Source organism: Serinus canaria, chromosome Z, assembly GCF_022539315.1.
Source record: "Serinus canaria isolate serCan28SL12 chromosome Z, serCan2020, whole genome shotgun sequence".
Lineage (NCBI taxonomy): Eukaryota > Metazoa > Chordata > Aves > Passeriformes > Fringillidae > Serinus > Serinus canaria.
The window spans coordinates 42,494,102-42,507,714 of record NC_066343.1 but is presented as its reverse complement, the minus strand read 5'-3'; the positions used below and the strand labels follow the sequence as shown (position 1 = coordinate 42,507,714).

The 13,613-nt window shown below is 39.1% G+C and overlaps 1 protein-coding gene across 1 annotated transcript in view; it reads right to left on the bottom strand.

Moving 5' to 3' along the window:
• SLC24A2 (solute carrier family 24 member 2) overlaps positions 1-10,187 on the bottom strand; it is a 104,178-nt gene extending 93,991 nt beyond the window's left edge. Inside the window, exon 1 of the mRNA XM_009093944.4 lies at positions 9,136-10,187. Within this exon, the coding sequence (XP_009092192.1) occupies positions 9,136-10,068 (933 nt within the window). The 5' untranslated portion in view covers positions 10,069-10,187. The remainder of the gene's footprint in view (positions 1-9,135) is intronic.
• Between the last annotated feature and the right edge of the window lie 3,426 nt (positions 10,188-13,613).

Below are 13,613 nucleotides of genomic sequence, written 5' to 3'. Positions count from 1 at the left end.
CAAATTTAGATGTAAGACAGCATGATGCTTTCAAATTATTTCAGTTGACTTTAAAAATCCATAGGTAACTAATAATATGAATTATTTCAAACAACTCCTGGACAAAGAAATTTTTGGGGTTCTAAAATCTGGGGGTTTTCCACTCAAACATTTGATTGCCATAAATTTTAGTTAGATGATAACTTTGAGATTGCGCCTAGTAGCAAAAGAAGGACTTTTTAATTAGCAATCTGATAAAAGCTTGCAGCACAAACAAACAACAAAATTAACATCTGATTAATCCCCAAAGAGGTGCTCATCCTCTAATGTTACAAACCCGGCAAACTTCAAACTTCTCCCTTGGGTAAAAGTCTACATAACTAGACAGGGCTCAAATGATGCCCTGAAGGTCACCAAGCACAGGCTGTGACTGCAGACGTGCCTTTTCCTCAGCGATCTATATCAGCTAGAGCTGTTTTACAGCAATGTGAGAGGGTGAAGAGTTTACACTAGCTGGTTATGCAATAAATGTCACTGGTATTACTGCTGACTTCAGACTAGACTCGCAGCATTAAGCGGTTAAGAGGTGATAAAGCAGGATTAATTCCTAAGGAAATTTTTTTTATTAATTTGTCAGCATAGTTAGTAGTACAAATTCCCTGCTACCTTTATTTTTCCTCATACAGGAAAACATTTTGCACCAATCTGTTATTCCCTCAAGAGTAGTACCTCATAGTTCTAATATCATTGCACAGACACACCTTTAAGCCTGTTTTCGCACACTCACCTCAAAGGAAGTCTTCCAAGATCACAGCTATTTATGGCTGTTCATGTAAATCACAATATGGACGACAAGGGAATGGTTATGGAATAGTGCAAAACACAGTAACTTCACAGTAATTGTTCTTTGAGCTGCCCTAATGAAATTGTACCTGACAGGGACACCAAAACCACCCAAAGTGGTTAGGGCAGGGCAGTAGCTATACCACTAGATAAAGCTGCTTCAGAGGCAACGTGAGCTCTGAACCCTCCACCTGCTGCAGAAACAAATACATGATCAACACACTGAATTCTCATTGCTCTCCCCAGCCCTGAGGCCCACTTCTATTACCAGCAAGACAGTGGCTGCTGTTCCAACAAAGCATTTTTTTTTCATTTGCTTTTTTCAGATCAGAACACAGGTAAATGAACAAACCACCAATGAGAGCAAATAAATAATTTCCTCAAACGTACAGGTACTGCCTGCAAAATAACAAAATGTGGTAATGTACTACAATATATATTCTGTCAGATGCAATTTGTTTGCCAAAAGTATGCCCTAAGGCTGCTCTAACTTAGGATTTTCAGTCTGCCTCTGACACTGACCTGCACTTAACAATACAATTGCAATTTCAAATACACAACTTTACAACAAGACCAAACTAAATTCAAACCATCTGATCTGACTGTTTTCCCCAAAAGCAAAATAGAGCACCAACAGTACTGTTTTGACTTAGGTCCTGCAATACAAAAAGGTGCTGCCTTCTACCAGATATTTCATTGACGACACTTGCGAAGATGTATTGCAAGATCATACAGAGAAATAAGCTGCTTCTTTAAATCACTTCTTGGACATCCATGTTTAATAAATAATCAGCAACTCAATGACAGCTTGGGTGAGGAGGAAAAGACTGATGGCATGCTAACTGTACATAAAGTTGTATACATGACAAATCATATTCTTCCTATCAGGTACCGTGAATCACATTTATCTTTTTCCCATGACAAATTTCTTTCCCCTGAGGAAGGAAACAGTGATTTCATACAGTTATCCAAGCACCTAGTCTGGGGAAGACCAGGTTATCATCTCATTACTGTGGTAGGAAAATTAAAAATAGTAAAAAAAAAATGTGCCTGGCTCAGAAAAATAAAGTATCAGGAGCATTTTGTAAGGCATTCTACTTGAGAGACCAAATTTCCAGCATTTTGAAATGCACAGCTAAGCATTATTTAGATATTTGGTTTCCACCGATACAGAGAGTGATTTTCAGGAGTATGTAATGAGCGGCTTTGAATTTAAAAAAAAAATAAAATCACAAAACCAGCCACCTTTCTTTTTCTAAGCCACCTATATCTCATGATACATATCTGTGCACGATAAATTAATTATAATTACCCAGTATTTGGTCAATCTTGTCATTGTAGGTTCTAAAAAACTTGTCAGTGCCAAGAAAGCATTTGAATCTCTGGTTTGTGCCAATAGCACACACACAACTGCAAAGATTAATGGAAGCAGCCATTAAGTTAAATAATAAAAAGTGATGTTTAAATAAAAGCTGGCTGAAAAACAACAGAACATGGCTGATTTAGGTCAAGGTGAAGGAAATACCATTTATTTTTCAGAGTTATTAACATCACACTAGTCACCTTTTGCAGGTTAGACAAAACTTGGTACATGCCTGGGGAGAAATAAGGATGTCTTATTTTTTATATTGAAGTTTATTTTATAAACAGTGAAAAAGCGGTTGTTAGATAGAACGTCTTAAGAGTTACAGGTTTTACAGCTGCTCATTTACACTCATCTCCAACACATCTTCCCATCTGTTCTATATGCCATGTATAAAACACTTTTAATACTCATTCATCCCACACAGATCTTTTCAAGAGAAGCATAGGCATATACCTTATTTTTAACAACTTTCCTGATCTCCACTTCTTTATCACTTTTATTGCAGGGCTCTCTTTGTTGTGAACACACTATCCCTTACCACGAAAAAATTCAAATTTGTTATAATCTTATCCCATAGCTACAAATGCAAAATCCATGAATTCTTGGGGAAAAAAATCAAAGGAGAAAGGACACACAAAAGCCTATTTTCACACCTCTGCAGCTGGCAGTGGAGAACTGACTCCTGCTAATACAACGAACAAAACCACAGATCATTAGTAGGAAAGAAGCACTTCATCAAACCTAATTTTCTGGCCTGTGGCCCTGGCAGTGTAGTGCTGGCTGCCTGGGGAATGTCACCACTCAGAAAGGCCAAGGTCACTCTGAAGTCAGCAGTGATCAGAGCATCACACACGGCAAATGTGGCACCCTCAACACTGCAACAAGCACTGCCCTGGGCAGCTTCCCCCACCCAAACACCACATCCACAGCTAGAACGTATATTGTAGAGTGGTCACTATCGCCTTTTAAACAAGACCAGAAAAGCAGGGGAGCCAACTGTGCCTTGCCTCTCAAAAATTCTACATGATGAGTGCAGCACCAACTTAAAATGGGCAGTGAATGCGGGAGATCTGTATGTAATTTCATAAAAGTTGAGCACTCTTATGTCTAAAATCTCAAGACTTTGTAAAAGCCTTTGGATTTTGTTAAATATTTATCTGAGAGGTAAATCATGAGAACTATATTGGGGGGAAAAGTAGAGGAATATGGGTCTGATGGAAAAGCAGTACCATACTGCTGCACCTGTGTCTGGCATTTCTGAACAAGCCTCCAAGCAAAAAACAGACTTCTGAACCTCTTTTTGACTTTAAAATACAGCTCCTCCAGAGATTAGGCACCCCAAAGCTGGCTAATATTTTGAGGTCTGGTAAACCGATTTGGGGTGAAATTCCACCCACAGTCTCCCTCCCACATTCTGTGAAGGATCTGGAACAAAGTATCCAAAACAGAGATGATGGAAGGAAAAGCATTTATGAAGTCCCCTGATTTCTTCTCTTTGTATAGCTTCTGGTACAACAAATTTAACCATGTCTGGAGTTCTTCTGACACACAGCATGGTGAACATTTGCCAGCACAGCTAGTTTTGCACAGCCGCTAAGATGTACCATTTGACTTATTTTTAATTACAAATGCTTTTTATTTTTAAATATACTGATGGATATTTTGTCCCCTTGCTATTTATTAATGGTAGCACAGTTCTAGACTTCTTTCTCCCGTCATACTTAACAAGGGTGGGATCTTAGTGGATGGCCATGCGTTAAGAGCATTTAATCTACACTATATTTGCATGCTGTTGCTTTTTGCTCGTTAGCAAAAAGGGGTGAAAACTATAATCGTTGCTTTGTGGTCAATAAATTATGAGAAGCACTAAAAGAAACTGAGAATAGTATCTATTTCACTGTACTAACGGTTCCATATATAAAGTATCGGCCTATGGTTATGTTAGTTAATAGCCCTAAATTGAAATAACAATGCTAAAAACTCAAGGCAAATTAACTCATAGTTACTGCTACTGGATTAGCAGTAAATTAAAACAGAAGTGGATTGAAAGCTTCTGAGAGAATAAAAGCAGATAAAAATGACAAAACGAAACCAGACATTTATCTAAACAAGAGATGGTTCAATGTCAGTGCTGAGGTTTTTGCTTCAAACACGTACTTAAAACAAGGCAGCTATCTTGCAAGATCCAGATTCTCATAGCTCTGTACTCATACACATGCTTGCACAAGTAGACCAACTGAGAAATGTCTCTAGAATAAAAGTCAAATCTTCCTAAGAAGAGTGAAACACTAACACCAAAAACTTCTCTTGGTAGTGAAAAGAAAGAAAGAAAAGAAAGGTTATTCTATGGATAACAGTTACTGGGTCTGTGGATGCAAAATGAAGCCCTGAAAAATGAAGTTTCAGTTTTTCTTGTGTGCATGCAGGTAATTTGTGTTGTACCTTGAACACATATTACATCAGACATGATAATAGTGAATGTGCATGTGCAGGGCTAATACAACCACCAAGCAAAAAAGTACCTAAAATACTGTTACTTTCCTTTAGAATGCAAACACTGTCATTAAGTACACCGTGGCAACAGTTGAGATCATTGTGGATCCTAAACTATCACCCACAAGCTATTCAAGTTTCTTAAGACAACAAAATTGGCAATAAAATAATAGTTACGCTGTGTTGGTAAAAATAGCTCATTTTCCAAATGCAGTTCTCTGTAAATGTAGAAAAGCTGCAACTGTCTTGTATATACCATAAGCTATTCATCTAAAATGGTACTGTCAGGGAAACAGATGTCATTGCACAATATCCCTGCACCACCCACATTCTGTTCTCCTAGTTGCCAAACAGAACTGTTTTGAATTATTTACTGAACAATCAGATTCAATCATTTCTGCAATGATCTCCATGCTACATTATAAGAAAAAAAGTACTTAAAACTGAAATGTAGTGCCACATGATGTTTTAACATGACTTAATACATTCAACATATCTTCACCAACATAGATGAAGAATAGACTGAAATCTTACCAGAAAAATTTAAAAAGTCTTATTTCTAAGATGTTTTTCCATCAGTTTATTCTGTTTTCCTCTTCATGTCTATATAATAAATTTCAGGTTTATGTTTTTAAATATCTTTGTTCAGCTGAGGAAGATACCAAATTAATACCAAAGCCTCCACCTCAGTTCTTACCTATCTGTTCTTCACAGTATAGCTACCTAAAATCTGAAAATCTTACCACAGAATAGGTTAAAGCTGGAAATATGGGGATATCCAGCAGCAGGATGGCACCTACTACTGTGGGTCCCATTCAGTGTGACTTGTTAGGGACCCATCTTGATCTGCATAGTCCATATGCCATCCTACACTGGGGAACTCAGCCATCTGGTTTTCATCCTGTCTTTTAATGCTGTCCTGCTTTTTCATCTATCCTCCTTTTTTTCATCCTTTTCACAGTGATCTCTGGAGTTCATCAGTATCAGACTGCCATCACGCTTCCTAGGGGGTGGCATGAGGCACAGAACTATCCACAGTTCAAAGAGAGCCTTGCCAATGAACCCTATGAACTCTTAATGCAAAAAGATTTCCAGGCTGTTCTCACCAGTGCCACAAAATCGTTCCAAAAACTGAAGCTACCAGATTTTCTCAACCTGACACTTTAATAATCCAGACTGTATATGTTTGAAAGCATGTGAGAGAAAATAGTGAGCACAATGAAATTCATATAGAGTATTCTGTCTGCATTCACATTTGTACAAGCAACCAACACACTAAAGAATAAAAGATTGGAAGTTCAAATAGTCACAGTCTTCTAGCACAAAAAGATGTACTTTAATTTTTCAGAATGGAGACAGGAATCTAAAAGGCATCTACAGAGATATGCATGCATTCCAGCAGCCTGATGAATACACCTAGAGCAAATGAAAGCTAGACAAAAAAAAGCAGATCATATCTTTCCTCATGGGAAATACTGTCCTTGAGTACGTAAAACTTTCTTCAACCTCTCAAGACGGCTGAAAATAAAAGCACTGAAATTAATATTAAAACACATTTTAGTATCTCAAGAGGTTTCTCATCTGATCAGTTTTCTACTCTTTTGTACTTGTTTGCTAATAAGCCACCTAACCCTTCACTATCCTGCTTTATGATGCCTTATTTAGACTTCTCAAATTTGTTGAGCTGCTTTCAGATTACAACAGCCTTAAAGGTAAATACGACACACACGTTTTTTTAGCAGAATACTTGCCAGTTTGGCAGCAGCTGAATCAACAACAGATAGGCAGAGGGAGTTTTGGTTAGAGGAAAGAGAATTTTCTCCACTCTCCTGAAATTAACATATTTCAAGAGATTTTAACACACCCAGTTCCAAATTGCTAGCTGCCTAGCAATTCTCTGGCTCAATGGGGGAAAAGAGAGTGAAAAAGTTCCCATCAGAAACAACTGAGACTGCAAATTCTGTGTTCATTATGCTGATTTGATACATACAATTGTACATACACACTCTTGATGAGTGGAAGCAATCCAGGCTAACAGTTACCACTGTAGGAATGAAATTGTTTTTTGCCACCAAAAGACTATAACATCTGTGATACTTATAAACCTCAGCATTCAGGAAATAAACATCCATATGCACTGAATTCACTAAGAGGCACCAGACCTGAGACTATAAAAGCACTTTATTCTTTGCTTTGGACAATAACTTCAAGCTGAAAGTCCTAAGCATCTCTATCAGGCTTATGACTATATATAATAGTTTGGGGAGGGATTTTTTGTTGGTTTTTTGTTGTTTTTTTTTTTTTTTTTAATTTAAAAAGCAGTCTAATAATAGCAAATAAATTAAGAGAGAACTTCACTGCGATTTTATCCAAAAAACATAATCTGTGACATCCTTGCTATGAGAAAATAATTTCATTCATCCTGCTTAATGCTGTTCAACTGAAGAGTAAAATAATTCATAATGACTTATCATTTCAAAGTGTTAGTGGAATATTCAAAAATATGTCTTTACAGCATAGCTCACAGAGTAAAAACATGGTCTGACACCTTGAGAAGCTATTTTTCCCAGGAAGTAGAAAATACGTATTTGCTAAATTGCAGCAAAATTAGAACATCTTTCATCTTTCTTTATCCCTCAATGATTTATGAATACATTATTTTATCATTTTAATTAAATTTAATTCAGGAAACTATTTTCATGAAACATAAAATGCAAAGCTTGTGGTTTTAGGAACAGTAGCCAATTTTTGATTTTTTTTTCACCCCATCTGAAATCTGTGTACCTTTATTATAAACAAACTGTAAGTAATTAAAATGTTAAACAATAATGAGTGGTCCTAGAGGTATCCTTTTAAAATCAAGTCCATCTAGAGTACTTCAAGTATAAATAACGTTCAAAATGTCTTGCAAATGATTTTTCTCCTGCTCAGCCGAAAATAATTAAACACTGTGATATACAGCTACTCTTCCTTACCTTGTAGTCTGGACAACACAAGGCAGTTGCTTTTCAGATTGATAATTGCTTCAGACCCAGATTTACAGATTTTTTTTTTTTTGGTCCAATTTTGGATGGATGAAGTTTGCTTTGTATACCATAGTCTTTCTATCATCACATATTTTTAGCACTAACTGTCAAAGGATTTACAGTGCTCTATGAACTCTTAGATTAGTTAGAAACCAACTAATGTAGTTAAAGAAGCCCCTTGCTAATTAGGGTGAGCATTTTGTTGGTGTGGACCCTTCTTTTCATTTACTTATAAAATCCCAATAATGCATTTTGAGAAAGACAAAGATGAGCATGCTGATTTTTGGGAAAAAATAAAACCAAAAAGGAAAAGATAAGGTTACAAGTAAGTGTACAGCTGTTAAACCTGGTTAGAGAATACAAGGAAAAAAATGAGACTGTTTGGGTTTTAATTTTGGTAGTTTGTGGCTTGCCCTAAAACTGAATGTGCCTGTCACAACTTTTAAAATATCCAGCTCTGTTATGCCTCTCTCCTCCTGTTTATGTGTCTGTACACTTATATTGGTGGATTGTGCCTCTTCTGAACAATTTCATATATGGCTGCTAAACAAAAGAAACAAACCAGTGAGCAGCTAGGTCCCTGATAATTTGAATAATTACTGCATAATAAAACCTTATCTGATGAATATACCCAAAGTTAAATAAAACCAGACATTCCAAGCAACACATTGCTATATGCATAAGTATTAACCAGCTCAGCTTCATAGATCCCTTAAATATTGCTTGTTTTAAGAAGAAAGTTGTTTAAAAGACTATCGTAATTGCTGAAGACTCAACAAGCCCTCTGTGCATAAATTTCATTATCTACTTGTGGACAAAAATTAGTTTGCATAGTTGCAAATAGCATATGGGAAACCATCCTCCTTAAACAGGCAATCTATGAGTTTTGCCACCGTGTTCACTCTTTTCATGAGCTTTTTCATGTAAGTACCACTAATTACAACACAAAGTTAATGTTGCACTATCAGCATTGGTAGATGAAAAGCCCATATAAAAATACCTTTTGAATTATTTGCATCTTCTCTGAGGAAAAAAGTGCATTGAAAGTCTTTAGAAAGCCAAATTTTGTCACAAGATACTCCCCAGATATTGTCACTGCTTAATCCAAAAGCTTAGGGAAAAAATAGCTCAGACCTCATCAATGTGCCAAAATGCTGAGTAAAGGTTTATGTCTTTTTGCTGTCGTTTTGTTTCTTTCTTTCTATGTGATCAGGATAATTCTGGAGTTAAAAGCTATTGATTTACCAGAAGGCCATTTGTTTTTTTTTATTTTCAATAATACCGGTTTGATTAAACAAAAAGACATTTGAGCAAAACACGGAACTTTTCTATATTGACCACTGTACTGTATTAGAAACCTTATGCTATAGAAGGACTTAGCACTTATAAGGACATTAGTACATATAATTCAACTAAAAATTGACCAACCTTTCCTTCAGCATCGGTTGTTACCTTCTCAACCTTGTTCCTGTTTAAAAATTTCTTCACCAATTCTTCTACTTGGACATTGAACTTCATAAATGTCACATAGAAAAAATATGCTGTCAGGAGTGTTACGCTTTCCCACCACATTATGAAGTTATCCAGAAAAAAGATGATTAGCAAGATCAAGTCAATGATGTAAAAGGACATATCGCGAAAGAGTGGCCACCAAGTAAGGTTCAAGATCTCTTTAGAAAATAAAGCACACATTCCAATAACAAACAGGATATTGAACACAGCAGATCCCACTATTGTACCAATGCCAACGTTGCTGTGGGATATAAACACTCCTATCAAAGAAGTGAAGAGTTCTGGGGCTGACCCACCAGCAGCCATGAAGGTTGCCCCTGCCACATCATCAGAAATGGCCAGTTTTTCAGTGATGACAGTCAAGGAAGGAACAAAGAACTCATCACAGACTATGGCTAAGGCTATAAACATGTAAATCATTCCAATTATATGGAGGATCACTGCTCCCTGTCTTCTCTCCTCAAGAGAGAAAAGGTCCTCGGGGTACTCTCCCTTCGCATGATCATCTGTTTCATTGTCATGTCCAGCTTCATATTTCATAGAAGCACGTGGATCTGGAGTGCCATTTTCATTCTGTTCTGTGAAATCCAAGAGAGTTCTTTGGTGCCCACGCACCAGCTTTTGGCTATCTAGGCTGCTGATGAGCGCCATGCTATGTGGCTCCATCTTGAAAAAGGCACTCATTGAAAGTGAGAAAGTACTAATGGCCACTACACTGACAAGGAGCCCTACAATTCGTATCAGTCTCAGTTTTTTCCTGACATTCTGGTGCCACCTGCAACCGAACAGTGGTTCCGCCAAACACCACTCCTCCAAGACACCAACAACAGTTTTTTTCTGAAGAGCCATTTTGTGTTCTGGGTGAGATGCTGAGGGAGTCAGATGGACTGTTCCTTCATACTTTTCTCCAGCTTTGAAGTTAGAAATGCTGTAAGAGTCTTCCCAGAATCAAGTACTTTTACTCTTCACAGGACGTATTTTCTTCATTCGTCTTAAAAGGACAAACATTCATATTAGTGAAACAGGAAGTGATTAGAAACTTATGAAAGCATTTTACAGACTGGGTTACATTTAAAATTTGAAGCAGAATATGTAACATAAACCTCTGTCACATCCCCCCAGACACAGCAATTATATGTTTGTTTAAGTAGTAACCCCATGGATAACAATTTACCAATATTCATTTTATGCCTCTCATATGCCCCTGAGCCACTGCTCTCCTCAGTTGCTGACAAAAAAAAAAAAAAAAAAAAAAAAAAAAGTCCTAGTGGAAGGTAAAAACTATCTCCAGATGTTGTACAAAAATGAAGAAACTATTATTTTAATGGATACACCAAAGATTATTACCTGCTGTAATTACTTTCCACTATGAACATGTAATGTCCAAACCCCAAATGCAGGGACAATAGTGCCAGGAAAAGCAATCAAAGTGGTAACAAGCATCTCATCAGATCTTTAGACAGCTGAGGCAGCATTAATTGAAATGTTACGTGTGCACAGAGCAAAACACTCTGATGCTGGAACAGGATTGAAATGGGAGTTTCTTTAGCTCCACTGTAAAATCGACTCAGGTTTAGAGAGAGAACTTGGTTTCCTTCTGATCAGAGCTAGGACACTGTCTTGGATGAGTCAAGACAAAATTTCCAGTCTCCCCTCATTTTGTTTTGATCTATGTCATGCATTCAGAAATAAATGTAGGATGTTACTAAGAATACCTCTGTGGCACCTTTTAAAAGTGCTCCTCTTACTAATACTTAAGAAAATTGTTTGAATTTACACAAGAGTTGTTCCTGAAACAAATTAAATGGTAAGGAATTATGCAAGAATGACAATTCATATATGCCAGATATGAGCGTTCTTGACTAACATCACTCCTAACACAGGAAAAAAAATCTCTAGATAATAACAGGTGTTTTAGTTAAGGAATTTGAAGAACGTTTGTAATGTAGAAGTTAGTTACATATCTGTCTTTCACAGTTAGTCGTATTTTATATGAAACAAAATATAAGATACTTTCTGAATAAAACTGAATGTTAGTCTTTACAATTACTGCCCAAAAATACTTTGTTACATCTCTTATTCTAGTCATTTGTAGCAGGTGCTGAATTCTGAACATTCTGTCAATCAGCAGAATAACTGACTTCGTATTACAGGATTACAGCTATTATATGCAGTTATCTCCCTAGAAGTTATTAAGTCATTCTCAGTTTCCCCTGATTTTTTCAAACAGTTTCCACACTAAGATGTCATAGAGACATACTTCATCCGCAAGATGCAGCAGCACAGCAGAGATATTTATTTTCCACCCCAGAGTTAACACTCGACGGACTGCCACAAAAACATTTAGCAGGAAAGACACCGGAACGGCACTACCACCGCTGCCGTGCGCAGCCGGCGGCGACGGGCCGGTGTCCGCGCTCCCTTGACCATTACGCGAACGGGATACAGGAGAAGCGCTCCTGCTGTCTCCTGCCCTGGCACTAGCACGGCACAGCTCAGCCAGACCGCTCCCGACACGGCGGACCCCAGACCCCGACGGAGCGCAGCGCAGCCCCCCGCCGCCCCGCCTTCTTCCCCGTCCCCGCACGGAGATGCCGCAGAGCCTCGCCTAACTCAGCCCAAGTTCGCACCGCTCCGCCGAGCTCCGCTCCACGCCGCACAAACTTTTTCCACCTCCGAAAGGGGAGCGGGTCCAGCCCCAAGAGCGGAGAGCCGCGGAGGTACCGACCGGAGGCTCGGGGCACCGGTCGCCCCTCGGCAGCCGGTACCGCCCATGGAGGCGGGAATTTGCGGATGGGAGTCCCCGCACCGCCGCAGCCCAAGCCCCGCCCGCGCCCTCCGCCAGCGCTCACCCGGCGCTCACCCGGAGCTGCGCTGCGCTGCGCGCCGGCCCGCGGCCGCTCGGCAGGGGCTCGGCAAGGAGTGGGATGGGGACGGGGACGGGCGGCCCGAGCACAACCCCGCGGCACCGACTGCGGCGGGCGGCGGCAGCGGGATCCGCCCAGCGCAGGCTGGGCAGGCGGCGCCCCGCCCCCGCCCGCCGCGCTCCCACGGGAGTTGGGTCACCGGCCAAGCGAAGGGGGCAAGGAATTTATTTTTTTTTCTCTTTCCCCTTCATCCTGGGTTAGCTGGCGCCGTTTCAAGCGACCTAAAATTCAGCGCATCTAGCAAAGGTAATAAGCCTCGAAGAGCGGGGCTCTTTTAAAAAGGTGAGGCCTTCTGCTCAAAATATCCTTTATGCCAAATGAAGGGAAATCAGACAATGAAAGATAAGGACGCTTCATTTTGGTTTTGATTTAAGGAAGACAACATATCCATGATTAAGTTATTTGTCATGATTAATTTACTGCTGAACAGAAATTTCTTCAAACTGCATTTCAAAGTTGCTGAAGATAAGGATAAAGATGCCCTGTACACAAGAGAAAACAGGAGAATTCTTTAGCCAGATCTGTCCCCTTCGATTTTGATCTTCTGTTTTCAACATTAGTTGTTCCCCAAAAAGCTGTGCTGCATTAAGCAAATGCTTCAAAATTCACAAACATTGAAACAGTTACACTGCAGCTCTGCCATAGGTAATTTCCTGTGCTGTATGCTGGAGATCTATTAGAGTACACAGGTGATGCTCTTTTGCAATACCAGTTGCACTCCTCCTCTACACCATTGTTAAAAAAACCTATTTGGTAATCCATGGATAAACCAAAGTAATCCAGTGTAGGCGGGCCAACATCCCAGGAAGACCCTGATTGGTTCAGGGCAGTTTAAGAAGAACCTCACGTGGAAGTCCTTGAAAGATGCAGTGCCCAGACAAGAGCAAGGATATTTGAGTTGGTTGGGTAAGAACAGCCATTGACATGTGGGAAAAGTTTGGTATACAGCTCACTAACACCTCTCTGCTTTCAGTGGCATACTTTGCACGTTCTGAAAAGCCCTACTGTAAGAGGTGAACTCTCAGTCTCTTTGGGTAAATAATAACCTCTTACAGTTTCTCCTTTCTTCATTTTGAACTCTGATTTCATCCTTTAGCAAACAGAAAATAACTGTTAATTGGTTCTTCACAAAGAATGCAAAAATGTAAGAGTTTATCTTAAGTGATAATGCACGAACATTATAGGTATTATTAGGAATCACATGAGAGATAAAGACTGTTAGGGTAAGCCTGGCATGAACAGTGTGTTTATATTTCCACACTGGCATTTTGTAGGACTGTTTGGGCTGGTTGGGCTGCTTAGTTTGCCCTTGGCATTAATTTAATTAATTTAGAACTCATAAGTTCCAAAGACTTAGGAGATGGCAAAATGGGATACACCAAAGTACAGCAGGTACTGTACTTAGAAACTGTGTGGCCACAGAATAGATGTAAAAGGTTTCAAAGTTATTGCCAAAATTTCAATGAT